At 36.4% G+C, this 15,814-nt stretch overlaps 1 protein-coding gene across 5 annotated transcripts in view; it reads right to left on the minus strand.

Annotated features, from left to right (window-relative positions):
* LOC129721836 (uncharacterized) overlaps positions 1 to 15,814 on the minus strand; it is a 185,793-nt gene that overhangs the window by 63,488 nt on the left and 106,491 nt on the right. Inside the window, exon 1 of one of the 5 annotated variants that reach the window (XM_055674880.1) lies at positions 12,963 to 13,497. The exons of 3 other annotated variants lie outside the window; for them this stretch is intronic. In XM_055674880.1, coding sequence (XP_055530855.1) covers positions 12,963 to 13,141 — 179 coding nt within the window. In that variant the 5' untranslated portion in view covers positions 13,142 to 13,497. Of the gene's footprint in view, positions 1 to 755; positions 778 to 12,962; positions 13,498 to 15,814 lie in introns of those variants that run through there. One more of the 5 variants, XM_055674884.1, reaches the window with a different exon arrangement.

The raw sequence follows: 15,814 nt of genomic DNA on the forward strand, positions 1-15,814 counted from the left end.
ACGGGAGCGAAAATAAAACTTTTACTTGCTAAACGCTGATGGGTTAAGCTGAGGATGGCAGAAGATTGCAATTGTCGATAGATAGGTCACTTGGACAGACCGCCGGGTACACTTGGGGGCCAATGCATGGTTGGGCGGTTACGGTCGCATGGGGGTATTTCGAACGTGATTACGTTCTCTGGTATTAGTAAGCACTTCAATCACTTTTCCCGGATTGCAGTGGAAGGCTTTATGTTTTTTTTTTTCATTTTTCTCCCTACAGGTCACCGTTGTTGTTCCTCAGTCTCTACTGTACTATCAAGCTTTTGTTCCGACTAGTCAAGTATCATTAACATTCCTTATAATCAGTTATTTCAATCACTCATATGTACGTGCATTACTGGTTATTTCTTAAAGATCAATAGGAGGCATTCTGAACTGGATGTAATTGATAAGTATTGATATCATTAGTATAAAAAATCTGAACCACAAGGCAAGGCAAGTGTGTGTCACTGTTTCATGCGGTAGACCGCAGCTAGAGCAAAACACACAGCCTAGACAGAAGCGATAAAACAACACTAGAGCAGAGAAACCTGTTGTCTGAAGATCTCCGATCGTCGAGTGGTTTGATTGTAAACAGAAACATGTAAACAACCTATATGTGCATGAAACAAAACACGCAATATTGCAATCTACTTTCGATGGACCTGGTGTACTACTTATGATACCACCAATGTTTGGGCCGAACTAAAGTAAGCTTGTTTATATTTACTTACTGCACATGCGAAGTGAATCTTCAAGTGAATACGGTACGAAACATACCTGAAAGAAGAGAGAATAATAATATGTTAAAGCAGTTTTGAAACACATGTTCTTACTATTAGAATCGGAAGACACTGTCACTCTGAAGTAAGTTTGTATTTACCTAATACCGAATGCGGAAAGCGCTCGAACCTGAATTGTACCCTCACAAAATGTGGATGAGAACAGTAGATGCAACGAAAATCATGATATTTCACTACGCATTGTGGCGTAAAGCACTTGAAAAAGCATACTGGAAATACAACCATTTCAGAGCTAAGCTAGACCAGACCACTATGAAAAAAAGATTGATTATAGCTTTTTACCCGTTCCTGTGAATTTTTGTGCTCTTTGCTAGACCAGAAGTGCGTAAAGTCTTCAGAGACTGGAATGAAGAGCAAACGCTGAAGCGACGAACCCGGCGAACAATTACTCTGCGGCTTTTTGACGCACTTCCATTTATGCTAGGGGCACCAGAAATTCACAGGAACAGCTAAACGGCTCTTATTTTTCTTCTTTTTTCATTTTGAGCTCTTGGGTATTTTTTTCCGTTTTTGTTGACCACTATGAAATGGCAAAGCTTACTGAAGAGGAATTTCAAGAGAGCGAGGAAAAAATGAAACCCTTTATTTCATGTATAAACGATTGACAATGTTCTATTCTGGAAACATGCTACTCGGAAATTTCAAAAGGAGGAATTTGTTGTATACTAACTCTTTCGTACGGCACCGTAAACCATAAATAAACAAATTTGTCTTACCGGAATAGCTGGAAGTAACCCAAACTATTCATTTTGTAAACGGGTTGGCTTTCGTCAACCTCGTTACCACAATATAAAAGAAAAGTTCTTCGCTTTCGACTCCGCAGAATCAACTGTGTTATATGGTTTGTTACGTGAAACGTTTGTTACATTTGTTTGTTAAAAATAATTTAAAATTCAGTTAAAAACCAGCTAGACCAGAAAAGCCGTACATGGAAAAAATCCGTTAAAATAAGCCTTAAAAGGGCTGAGAAACGCACCAAATTAACAGAAAACGGTAAAAAAGAAATTGATTCCAAATTTTGTTGTTAATGGTTTCAAAATTGGAAGAGACTAAAAGCAAAAATCATTACAAATATTGCTGAGAATTTTTTGTTGAAAAAAGAACTGAAATGTTAATCTCATATAAATTGTTGAAAAAAAATTTATAACTTCTGTTCAAACCAGTAAAGAAATCAAAATACTCACAAACGTCACAAACTACGCTTCAAATAACTAAAATCACTATTAACGTCGCAGCACTAAATCGAAATCGCGACTTTCGTTGCGCGCGACTTTTCGCTGGGACTTTAAATATCCTTACGTGGGAAGCAGTGCGCTGTATAGCATATCAGATGCGCTATACAGCGCACTATTTGCGACGTAAGGTATAATGTGCGGCATGAGAGTAAAATCAATTGTCGCCAGTCGACAACTACAATTTTCAACTAAATGGATAATATACCAAAAAAAAAAAAAAAACAACACATTAGAATCCAAAATTTGCTCTAGAATGACTTCTAGCAAATTAAAATTAAAACACTGGAAATAGTTCAAAATCTAGCTCAAAATTCCTGAAAAGAGCTTGTGAAATACAAAAAATTACCAAGATTTCTAATATAGCAAATAAGACACAAAAATAAAAAGGATTCAAAGGTTAGCTCAGTATGGCTGGAAGCTACTATAGAAGCTATTCCAAATCAATCTCAAACATCTTTTAGAGATAGTATAAAAGCACATAAAAGCCTATGCTGAGAAATATCCCTAAAATCCACAAGAATTCGAAAACAAAATAATTCTTAATCTAATCAGAATATCTTCGAATTCAACCGAGAACTACTTTGAGATATTTACGGAAAATAAAAAGGCATGATTTCAAAATTACCTGAAAACGACTAAAAGCGAAAAAGAATTGAGCCTGAAAACCAAAAAAATATTGCATAGCAAAAAAAATATACCAAAGCAGAAATGGATCAAATCTAGTTAAAAGAATTCTAAAAGTCAGATCAACCAATAGTTTTTTTTCCCTGGCGCTACATTCCGATTCGAAACTCGACCTTCTGTTTCTTATATGCACACAGACTACGCAGCCAACTGTTTAGTGTACAGGACAATTGCGGGGGTAGCGCTACGATCCTACTGGCACTAATGTCGTTTTCGTTTTCGCGGTGTAGCTACACTTTTCTCCGGGCAGCTTCAAATAAAACATTTTCAGTGTCGTTGCATTGGTATGCGTAATAATGGGATAGCTGTCAATTCGTTTTTTTTGGTCATGATCGCATTCGTCATTTTGTCTCGTTTCCATTTCATATGTCCATCTCGCAAATGTGCTGAAAAAAATTCACCTGACACTTTACCACGTGGAACGAGAACCAAAACAAACCAGTTTTGACACATACGTGTGAATGTGTTGGTAACTTCCTACAGTACACTCTGCTTTTTTCGGGTGTCGTCAGGGACAGAAAAAGTGTAGTCAGAGACAGAAAAAGGGTAGTCCGAAAAGTCAAATAAAACATTTACGGTGTCAAAAGTGTCGTTTGAGTGTAGCTACACCGCGAAAACGAAAACGACATAACAGTACCTCCCGAGCCGAGACTCGAACCCACGACAACTGGTTTGTTAGACCAACATCGTACCTCGAGACCAACTGGGAGGTATATCAACCAGTAGTAAAATAATCAAAAATGCACCCTGAAATAACTGGCAGTGGTGAAACATAGTAAAATAAAAAAAACAGACCCCAGGTAGCTCGTTCCATACCGGAATTTGACTTTCAGTTTATTCTACACAAACTTCGCAGCAAACCGTTAGAGTTTACAGGAAAATTGCGAGACTGGCACTACGATCCTATTGAGGCCATAACCTTAAACATATCTTGCACTTTTAGATAACAGAACGTCAAAAAAAAAACCCCGAATTACTTAAAAACGTAAAGCAGTTTAAAGGCCACAACAACAACCAATTTCAAAGCTGAAAAAAAACGTTTGAAAAAAAAAACAACTAAAAAACTGATCTCATATTAGTATATAATAAGCATTATATTAAATCAGAAAAAATAACAAACTCAAGAAAAACTATATCAAACTTGATTTTAAATGCATAAAACTGTAGTGAATGAAGCTTGTAACATCTAAAAACACCTTGAAAGGTTTGAAAGAATAAAAATGTATGAACTCCGAATTCAGCTCAAAATAGTTGAAAAATATTTGTGAAGTATAGATAAAAACAACAATACCAATAATGGTTTGAAACGCCTAAAATTAACAGAAAAAAAAACAAAAATTTATTGAAAAAAAAAATTCTTGAGTGACAAAAACAGAAGAAAAATTAACAAAAAATTGCACAAAAACAGAACAAACGAAATTACACAAATGTTCCAGATTACTACACGGCACAGTGGGGAATCGCTGGCCATCGACCCAAAATTGAAAATGTGAATTTCATTTCAATTATATTTTTCCTATAGTTGTATACTATTGAAGTGTCAGAATCCAAATTTTTAGAGCATTACGACAAAATTTGAATTTTCTATGATTTTTCAAAGTGTACTGAGTCAGCGTTATTTAGCGTTTTTCTTGAAAAAAATGCAATGTTGCGAAATTTGCTGGAGCCTCAAGAGTAACTTGAATCTTGCTGACGTCTAAGTAAAAGTTGTCTATAAAATAGTGGAAAATAAATCCTCATCATTGGATAATGTATAATCTCATTGTAATACTCAAAAAAATTAGGCAGATTTAAAAAATTGCGTATTTTTTGCATAAAACAGCGTTTAAAGTTTAGACGGCAGGGTTTGACACTATTAGCACTAGTTTTAAAAGACAGCTTGGAAAAAATGCCTTAAAATGCATCTAGTCTGATCCTGCGCAGAGTTGCGCAGAGTACCCTTCTTTCGAAGAGAAACAACGAGTGTTCGGCACAAATCGGATTTCAAAAATGTAAATTTGAATTGCACACTGAAAACCGTCTACAGAATAACAAATGGCTAGTATTAGTCTGATAATAACAAAGTTTTCAAACATGTTTCAGTATAATTAATCACACTATTTTCATATTTACAAGTTTAACTGATCTATATTTCGATAATTAACGAAGTATCAAAAACTAATCATTGTTTATGTTTTGGATCACCAGCAATGAGTACCAAAATCACGTTTTAAGTTTATATCATACCAGTCACATGTAAAAAAAATCGTGTAAACACAAACAATGACATAATACATCGCCTGCTAATTTCTACAGAGCAAATAGTGAATTATTATTCTGACGTTAGAAACTGCATTTTGAAAACCCTTCTTGAAGATTTTAAAACTGTATTGAAAATGAACACAAACATGAAAATGAAGGTGAAAGTGAATGGAAAAAAGAATGCGATAAAAAGAATCAATGTAATATAGTCACTTTGAAAAACAAAAACAAGTCATAAGTAATTTTCAGCACGAAGCATATTTTTCCATTTATTTTTTCTCCTTTTTCTTAATAACTGATTAATATTTTATGTTTTTGATGGCATATGAAAGTCTTTCAAGCATCATGCATTTTATTTTCCAAAAGATTGAAACCGACGTAAAATTTTTCCTCATATAATTTATTCGAAAAACATGAAAATTCCCCTGGCGCCAAAAATACTCATTTTCATGCAAAAATTATATCAAATTCGGACTCACCGTCCCAAAATTATATAAAAACCATGTATTTTCCATGATTTGAAGACATTTTTTTGCTTGACCAGCATTTGCATGGAGCCGCCCCACTGTGCACGGGTCTGAAGCGGCATATGCATCTTCAATGCACCTCGGGTTTCTCTTCACCAGAAGTTTGGGGTCTAAGTTTTCAAATAAAAGTTGTTTGGGGAACTATTGGCAGTACGTGTAAATTGTCTGCTTAGTAAAAGTTTACATATCAAGTGTTTTTTATCAGGTATTTTTCTGGAACTAGAGTGTTTGATGTGAGTGGTTGCCGCAGGCTGTAGAGGTGCTCGAACATGCAGCGATCTCAATGAATTCATTAAGAAAACAACAAATTTTTGTTCCGATTTTGTTATGTGTTGATATGCGAACAAGTAAAAAATATTCGACGCCCTGACGCCACACTGAAAATGCAAGAAAATGTCGCGTGTGTGGATTGCAATATCAGGTTTTTTTCCAGAGCTATGCTACCTCTGTCAAATCTCCTATATTTGCTGCAAATCCGAAATCTCAATGGTCCGCGGTTCCCCTGACAGACATGAGGAGGGTCCAGCGGAAGTTCCATTTGGTTTGAAATGGGTGCAGGAGTAACCCTTCACTCTCACATTAGACAGAGATAGTATGATATCATTCCCTTGTTTTTTCCTTTTTTTTATGTGTGTGTGTATGTGTGTGTGTATGTGTGTGTGTGTATGTGCAGATTTTTATTCTCACTCACTTTTCTCAGAGATGGCTGAACCGACGTCATGAAATGAATTGCAAATGAAAGGTCTCGTTGTCCCATAAGACCCTATTAAATTTCATTGTAATCGGATTTTTAGTTTAGAGGTTATATTTCAAAATGTACAAATCATGAAACATCATTATCTCGAAAACTGCACAACTGATTTGAACAAAATTGATTTCAAATGAACGGGCAACCTGAAATACCCTTAACTTTTGAATTTCATAAAGATTGAACTTGTGGTTCAAAAGTTATGACAAGAAACGTGTTATGACAACTACTTAATCTCACTCATGTTTCTCAGAAATGGCTGAACCGATATTCATAAAATCAGTGTCTAATGGAAGGTCTAGTTGCCCCATAAGACCCTATTGATTTGTTTTGCAATCAGACTATTACTTTGCCTGTTATGCTTAAAAATGTGAAATCCAACTATGAAAAGGAACATATTCCGAAGTTTACTTGGACTCACTCACTTTCCTCAGAGATGGCTGACCCGATTTCCACAAAATTAGTGTCAAATAAAAAGTCAAGCTGCCTCGTAACACCCCATTGAATTTTACTGTAATCGGACTGTAACTTCGTCTGTAAAGTACCAAAATGTGAAAATCACGAAACTTCATTAACTCAGAAACTACACAACCGATTTGATCAATATTATTATCAGATGAGTGGGCTAGTTAAGGGTTAACTGATGAATTATGATTGAACACGTGGTTTCAAAGTTTGGCTGCCCTATACGTTCCCATTTCATTTGATTATAATTGAACTTAAGCCACCGTAATGTATTAAATTGTCAATTAAACAACGAAAGTCTATTATTTCAAAAATTACATGACTTATTTGAACATAATTAGTGTCATACGAACGAGTCATCTCTCAAACTTACAAATAACCAACTTCATAACAATTTGATATGTGGCTCAAAAGTTATGGAAAGAAAAAAAATTCAAATGCTATTTATAACCAACTTCATAACAATTTGATATGTGGCTCAAAAGTTATGGAAAGAAAAAAAATTCAAATGCTATTTATACTTGCTTTGATTGATATATGTGGTCTCAACATAATATAAATGTGGTTTTGTACTATTCGAACGTTTCAAATTCATTGATTCCTTGCGATGTGTTTAAAGTCTGCAAATGCACGACGAATCGGCCATATGATATGATCAAAGTCAAACGACAAATCGTTTGAAATGATTGGTTTTATCTTAATGACAACATCCTCTACTTTTGGCTTCTGTACTGCCTGTAATCGCATAATTGTAACATTCGACATTTTATGGATTTCGTGCTTTTTATTGGAAAATGCTTAGAATAGTATGTACTTTTTACATCTGGAAAAATATGCTTATGTTTGTTTGAAAAAAGTCGTAAAAAATAACAAGTTATTTTGTCACATAGCGTAAATAACCGCATAATTGTCACACTACTTAACTTTTTCAACTTTTTTGTCAAAAATGTTTCCATCCAAATCCACATCTGCATCCTTTGGAACTCGGAAGTTATTCTGGTCCGGTAACCAACCACCGGTGATCCGTTTCTGATATTCAGCTCATGCTTGTTAAATACATGAAAAACTTCATTTTCCTTGTGTTATATTCCAAAAGTAGCTTGAAAGTGACGGCATAAATGTATCATTGCAAAAATTTCAAGCAATTTGACTTCAAAAGTAGTATTCAATGTATACATAGTGTAAAGTAGTGCTTTCTTCATGATACTAAGTTTAGTTAAAGTGTCTATTTGCAAGAATATATTAGGAACAATGCATTTAAGGTCAAAATATAAAAGTGTGATTTGCTCGAAAAATCAATTTTGCAATTGTTACAAATATGCGATTATGGGCAGTGTACATCGCTCTAATTCTGAATATATTCATATTGGGTGGCATTCGGTCATTTTCAGCAAATTTTCTGGCATAAATCTGACACAGGAAATACTCATTTTGGGAGGTATTTAGTTATTTTGGTTGTTTTCCAGAAACTAACAGGGGTCGTCTTTAAATTCAAAATGGGGTCAAGGGTCAATGTTTGGTCCCCGTGGTTCTGTGGTTAGCGATGTCGAACGGCTAGCTCTCCCACACGGTTGTGATATCGGGTTCGATTCTCGATCAGGTCGAGGAACTTTTCGTGCAGGAAATTTTCCCGACTCAGCACTGGGGCACAGTGTATCGTTGTACTTATCCTAAAACATGCAAAATGTGCCGAAAACAATATCGATAACGAATTCTCTCAACTAATCTAGTTGATCGAGACCGCATTAGCCCCCAGGCTAGCGTGCGATATTGTATTGGTCAATGTTTGGTTTTTATGCACCATCTCGATTACGGAAATATCCATGTTGAGTATTATTTGTTTTTTTTTTTTTCAACTGTTTCCTATAAGCTGCCATTCAGCGATTCAAAATGGTGCCTAAGGTCAATTGTTAGCTCACTGCATCGTTCTGGTTCCAGAGATACTCATATTGGATGGTATTTGGTTATTTTAGGCTGTTTTTCACAAACCGGGAGTTGCCATCTTGGATTTCAAAATGGTATTTAAGATGTGCAGAAAGATGTGCTTACATAAGAGGGAGGGGCGTCGAACCATTATGGACATATTTATTACCCTTTAAAACATCACATGCCAAATTCGGTTTCATTTGCTCGGTTTGATCTTGAGTTGTGCAGAAATGTATGTTTCATTCGTATTGGACCCCTCTTTCCAGAAGAGGGAGGGGTCTCAAATTATCATAGGAACCTTTATCGGGACCAAAAACCCCTACATACAAATTTTCACGTCAACCGGTTCGGTAGTTTTCGAGCCTATTTGGATCAGACAGACTGCATTTTTATATGTATAGATTACAACATCAATATTTTGAAACCTGAAGAGTGAATATACAGTTATTGGATTGAAGCGTACATGTAAATCTATTTTTACAAATAAAAGTTTGAATGAGAAAAGCTGGGCTGGATGACTTTATGCGGTGAATGGTTGTAGAAAAGAGCGACACGTTTGTGAAAGCGCTGCAATGTTGTTGTAAAAACATATTTCAATTGATGTTTTCAGCCGCAGAAAGAAGCATAACAACAACTATCCCAAGTGACAAAACTGGTTATAATAGAGTTTTATAGCGCTTTTTTGGCTGTACTGACATTGTTACTTGGTATTGATATGTTAGTTAGTCTCATAAAAGTTTCTTTGTGTTTTCTACGTTAAAACTTGGCAGTTATTAATCTCACATTATATGTACATGATCCTTTCTATATTGTTACATTGAAGCAATTAAATCATGGTCATTTCTCTTATCAAAGTGAATCCTGATAACAAACCTACCCAACTAAAAAAAACTCCCTTCAGTGGTCTTTGCAGGGATGCAGAGATATGTTTGGTCTCTAACAACGCATAGACTACATTCAAACATTCCTTCCTTATTGTGGATTTCGTGCGGTACTGGCTCGACTCAAAGTTCATAGTTCCAAGAGAAACGGGCAGCATTTGAAATTATCTTTATCACATCCACGAAAACTATGCGCAAGTTGAAATCTTTATTACACCACCTTTGGAGGATGTTTCTGATCTCAATTTCAAAGACACATCAGCTTATAACTCGATTTTTTTTTCGCTTTATTGACCAATTTCACGTAAGAAATACTATATTTCAGGTTGCCAGCCCAGCGGCTTCTAATTAGTGTGAATTTGGGTTAATTTTTTTCTAGTTTGCATTGATTTGTAGAGTCTTCACTTCCAAATGAAGGTTGTTAGAAAATATTCTTTCGGGAAAAACTTGAATAAGATGAGTTTGAAATTTTTTTATCATTTTTGCCCTTCTATGGAGACGCTAGGTCATTGAAACATATGGTATGGAAACGATATAAACAATGGGAGAGAGAATGAGAAAGGGAGCGAGAGAGATAGATAGAAAGAGAGTGAGAGAGTGCGAAATAGAGAGAGAAAGAGAGAGAGAGAAAGAAAGAGAGAGAGAGATAGAGAGAGAAAGATAGAGAGAGAATGATAGAGAGTTAGAGAGAAAGAGAGATTAATAGAGAGAGAGAGATTTTTTGTTCAACAAAATTTCATGAGATAATGTATCATGATCGGAACAGTTAAGACTATTTCATGAAACATACATTTTCATGTCCCATTTCAACCATTTATCGAAACAATCTATCTATCTGGTTTACAGAAACACTAATTTATAGTCAATCCGACGTAAATTCATTCAAATATATTCTTGACCAAGAACAAGAATTAGTGGATTACAGAGGAAGACGCAAATCCAACAACTCAGAATATTTTATTACCCGATCAAAGTGAAATTGCCATAAAAGTGCTAGAAAAAAGTAAGTGCTAGAAAAAGCTTCAGGAGCTTATACAGTGTAACACACAAAAATAGGTACACATGCACCAAAGTGGGACGCCATTTGTAATACACACCAGACAACCGATGTTGGACACCAACACACTTAACAATAGAACGATAATCCTTTCTACTCCTTGAAAAAGGTGAAACAAAGTCACCGAAACTGTCGGAATAAGAAAAAACAAATCGTTTTTGCTATTATACACGGACTGGTTATGCCGATAAACCCGTTAAGATAATCAGTTACCTAAAAAATATCAACTACGCTACGGAATTCCATGTTTATGTGTAAGCAGATGAATGGAATAAGATTAAATTTAGAAGAACATATTAGGCACGAGAATCGATTAGATTCGTGGAAATTCACTATTGAATTATTTTACAACCATAATACGAAAATGTGCTCTGTATTGTTAATGTTCTCAACATCCTCTCAACCACCTCTCAAAATCTTTCATAATTCTCTAACTTGTCGTTTTAAAGTCAAAGTCCATAGGTCAACGGATTTATTATTTTCATATTAATTATAAATGTAATAGCTAGTCTTCTATTGACAAATATTACAAGTGATGCCATCCGTCCTCAAGCGACGAACCTGTTCGATACATTTCCAGAAGTGAGATAAACATTTTACGGGTTTGCTTCAAACTGATGAAAACATTTTGTGCTACTGAGTTGTGATTCTTTTCTGCGAGAGTTCTGGAATGGAACCAAATCAGAATAAACACTTGAACCAACGCGTTTTAGTATGTTTTGTATCAATTTTAATTTTTCCCTAGTGATCCATATTGGTATTTTTCCAACGATGTTCATAACATATTATAATATTATAATTATTACACCGAAATTTACATGAAATAGTGACGATTTGACCGGTGCGCACTAATATTCCACTAAGCCACCGACCGGAACATGACAAAGAAACATGCTGTCATAGAAAAATTTATTAACTCACGTTGAAAGACATCAAAAATTGCATGGGTTGTCAGCACTTCTCATACACATAATTTAATTGACAAACCTTCAACGACTGCTGCAGCTATCATTCAAATTCACTCTTATCTAGGTAATATAATATCTGCCTACAATCGACGGTGTATCGTTTTTACTACGACGCGCTGCTTGTTGGCAATTTCCCTTCCCGACATATATACCGTGGGAATAGAACATTTTCCCGGCGTCAGTGTACCGTCAATCAACTGCAGTGCAAGCCGGTCGACGGAAGAATAGCACGGTAATTATAGCAGTTTTTGTTCCGCCAGTTGTAGCGGTTACGTTGTTTTTTCACTTATTCAATGTCTAATAAACAAATCCCGCCATTCGACCTACAAACGAATCAATAGCATCTACGATGAGATATGCATGTGAATTCTCTGCGCTGGCGACGGTGCCACTGCGCTCGAGTGTGCATCAGGTGGGACAGGTCAACTGAATGAAAATGAATCTAGCCGTGAGCCATGAAATTTGGTGAGGTCACTTAGTGGAGCTGATATGATTTTGTGAAAATCAAGAACATTGTCTATAAACAAAAAAATCAATTCTTCTAAAGTAGCTGGAAAATATTTAAATTTTTGAAGATCACTATTATACATTGGAAGTAAGCTCTGAGCCTTCAAAGTACCAAGGCTGTTGATCTCAATTTATTTTTTTACGATCAGACCAACCAACAACAGCGCCTGCTGTTGTAACAAATGGCACATTATTGCGAGTGATCCGCCAAAAATCGCACCACAAATGGCAAACAAATATAAATTGAAGCTGTTGTCCAACAAAAAATAAGCTCCAGCCGATGAACAAAAGAAGACTCAAGTGAGGTGTGTAATCATAATTTCGTTCGAAGCCCCCCATCCCAACTCGCCCCTTAACACCAACAATTCGGCAATCAGAGGGAGGAAACATGGGCGTCATAATATCGTCGAGTCGAGATACATGCGTGTTTCTCAGCCTAGGGTCACATAAAGAAAACTGAGAAACGGCCAAAGAAGTTTCATAAGCAGAGGATTTAACTATTCTTCTCGGTGTTGCTTAGAAACTCAAATGGACAAAACGTAATAAAAAAAAACAATCAACAGTCTACGCTACCTTCGCACTCTATAATTCAAAGACAATTGTGATGTATTTTCGAATGTTGGGTTCGATGTTGGCGGGTGTCAGGTGTGAAAAGTAATCACAAAATCAATGTTAAGGGAAGGGTAAATCGCATTTCCAAGGGAAAATCCCACTCGAATTGTGTGATCGATCGCTTGGTGTAATTTGTTGCGCGTGTGATTCATAGATTGAACTGCACTCCACCAGTATTTTTGAACATGATTTATTGAGTTTTTTTATTTTCGCTTATGTAATTCAATAGCCTCAGTACTACAAATAGGTAAGATTGGTAATAGGTAAAATTTACCTAGTATTTTTACCTTAGTCCCAGCAGAAAATCCCTGTAAACCGGCGAGTTTACGTTCAAGTTCAGCTCGTCCAGTGATTTCATCTTCTTCATGTTGGAACGCATCTTCCCCCGTGTCATTTTACCGCCAGGGTTGCGTGAAACACGCGTTGGCGGTGCGAGATTTTCTATTTTTCCGATTTCACTTTCCATTACGAATGTTCCGCCAAAGTACCACTGGACCTAATCCGCATATAAATAAACCTGTGGTAAACCACTGGCTCCTCCTTGTGGTGCATTTGAAAGTGCATTTAAGCGCTGTACACACATGTTTCACAAAGTACCGAGCACGAGCAATCCAAACGGTTTGCTCTTAATGAGGGCAATCACTTCGGATTGATTTCGCTACTGAATTAGTTACGCGATTAGTACGGCACCCGACCACGCACCTGAGTGTGGGCGATAGATTATTGAATCACTCAACCATGGTGCCAACTTGTTGGCGCTGAAACGCGATACACGGTAGAGCTGTTAACTCGAGCGTTGTCCTAAAACTTTTCTAAACGATCGGTAGGTACCGCACTTGTTAGCGGCGGGTAAAACACGAACACATCTTATCCTAATCGAAACCAAAAGTGAACTAAAGCAGTACATTCCGTACAGGCACTACATTATCGATGGTCTGGGGTGGTGCAAAAGTTGACCAACGCCGGCGAACGGCGCAGAAGTTCGAAATTTCTCTAATCAGTGTGTTTGAAAGCAAGCACGCTGTATAAAATGAAGCATAAATGTGAATCGCGTTCGTTATGGTAAAAAATTATAAACAGCAGTGTGCAGTACCACGAAGTCAGCAAGAAAAAGCAAACTTACAATAATAGTAATCAAATACAGCCAACAACGATCAGAGCGCGAAGTTGAATGTTCCGTTCTTTTATGGCCGCAATGACGGTTTGCGCATCGGACTTACCAACCGAGGTGAGCATAAAACGCTTGCAAGAAAGTTGGGATTTGGCTAACGCTGTAATAGTGTCGTTTTCGCATACCTTTTTGAAGGTATAAAATAAGCTTTATGAAGTTTCAACACGAAAAAATTCGGACAGTAAACTTGATTTTTTAATTATTCAATGTAGGCATCAGACATAGTTATTGCTACAGCTTCACTGAGCATCGCTTCACGATGCTGGTTTCAAATAGTTTTATGTTATCAAAACTGTGCGGAAATTTTCGCCTCGTTGAATGGCCCAAAGAAAATAATTCTATTTTTAGAGTAGATAGACAGCAACTTTACCCTAATTACTCTCTAAAAATAAAGATGCAAGCAATATTATTTATTTGTGTTGAAAGAAGACTCCAAATACTACATTCCTATGGGCAGCCGTTCGCTACCCTATTTGCTGAACAAAAAATTTTCTTGGCAATTTCGATTGCATATTTTATTCTACAGTCTCTCGTGGCACCCTGTCGATCGAACGAGGAATGAAATTTACGCCCAAAAATTCATTTGATGATTTTTTTTTTCGAATGAGTTTAAGAGTCAGCTACCTTTATTTTTCAGCCACTGCTGGACTTTATGTCGATGGACATCACAAATTGCCAACTTGCGAGCGGATAGCTCAAGATTTTCATTGCGAACATACAGAATCATCTGGTGCGACATCCAGTGACGACATAATGAAACAAAAGTTTTTTCTTTAATAGTGAACCACTTTCCACATTGTTCATTATTGAAATCTTCCATTAACTACACTAAGAATACTGTAATCTTCGAAACACGCATCTCAGATTCACGAATCTCAGGATGTATGAGATTAATTTTTACAAATCTCGAATTCCATCTAAATCTGTTCTTATTTTTTTTCACTGCGTTGAAGATTATGACAGGTAACCAAATAAGTTTATTCCAGCTATAGAAATCATACTAAATATGATTTTTATTCATACTAAACATGATTCGACATAATTATTTAAATTTATACTATATTTTTTATTTCTATTGGTAACTTACACTCGGGAGACTACGGTGGGCTGGGCATGTCGTTAGGATGTCGGACGACAACCCGGTGAAAATGCTTCTGGATAACGACCTACTAGAACGAGGCGACGGGGCGCGCAACGAGCAAGGTGGCTCGATCAAGTGGAAGACGACCTACGGGACCTCCGCAGACGACATGGCTGGCGAGCTGCAGCCATGGACCGAATGGAATGGAGACGAGTTCTTCGAACAGCAAGGGACACTTCGGCCTGGAGTTGACTGGTAAGGTAAGTATGATAACTTACACTATCGATATCTAGTTGATAACTGCTAATGTCTGAACAATATACATATAAAATGTTGCCTTTTGTTCTTTTTTGTTATTGTACCAGCATTTCATTAGGACCACAGTGGTCAGATGGAAATAAATTTAAATAATAATATAATAATTATGATATAATTGCATTCGACAGCACTGCGGTTGTTTGAGTACGTACAACATCGGTAACCTAGGTAACCTTCCATGATGTTATGCAGCCACGTCTCTTAACGAAAAACTCCATGAAGGTCTTATACTCAGAATCATTACTGACAGTGCATGGTCCCCTTCAATTTAACAGAATCATCAATATAAACCTTTTTATATGTTGATATCAATAAAAACACTCTTGATTACCTGCTCTATAAAATGATCTGATAAAACTACTAAAAGCACATAACTTGAACGCAAATCTACTTTACAATGTGTAGTTTACATAATCAATTTCAAACTTTTTGCTCTAAATGCTCGGGCAGCCAGCTGCTGACAAGTCTAACAACACGGGCGCACAGTTTGACTCCTGATATTAAGTTGACAAAAGAAAGAAATAAAAACCGTGATTTAAAATCGCGTTTAACTTTTGAGACAAGTTTCA

The sequence above is a fragment of the Wyeomyia smithii genome, chromosome 2, assembly GCF_029784165.1.
Source record: "Wyeomyia smithii strain HCP4-BCI-WySm-NY-G18 chromosome 2, ASM2978416v1, whole genome shotgun sequence".
In the NCBI taxonomy this organism is placed as follows: Eukaryota; Metazoa; Arthropoda; class Insecta; order Diptera; family Culicidae; genus Wyeomyia; species Wyeomyia smithii.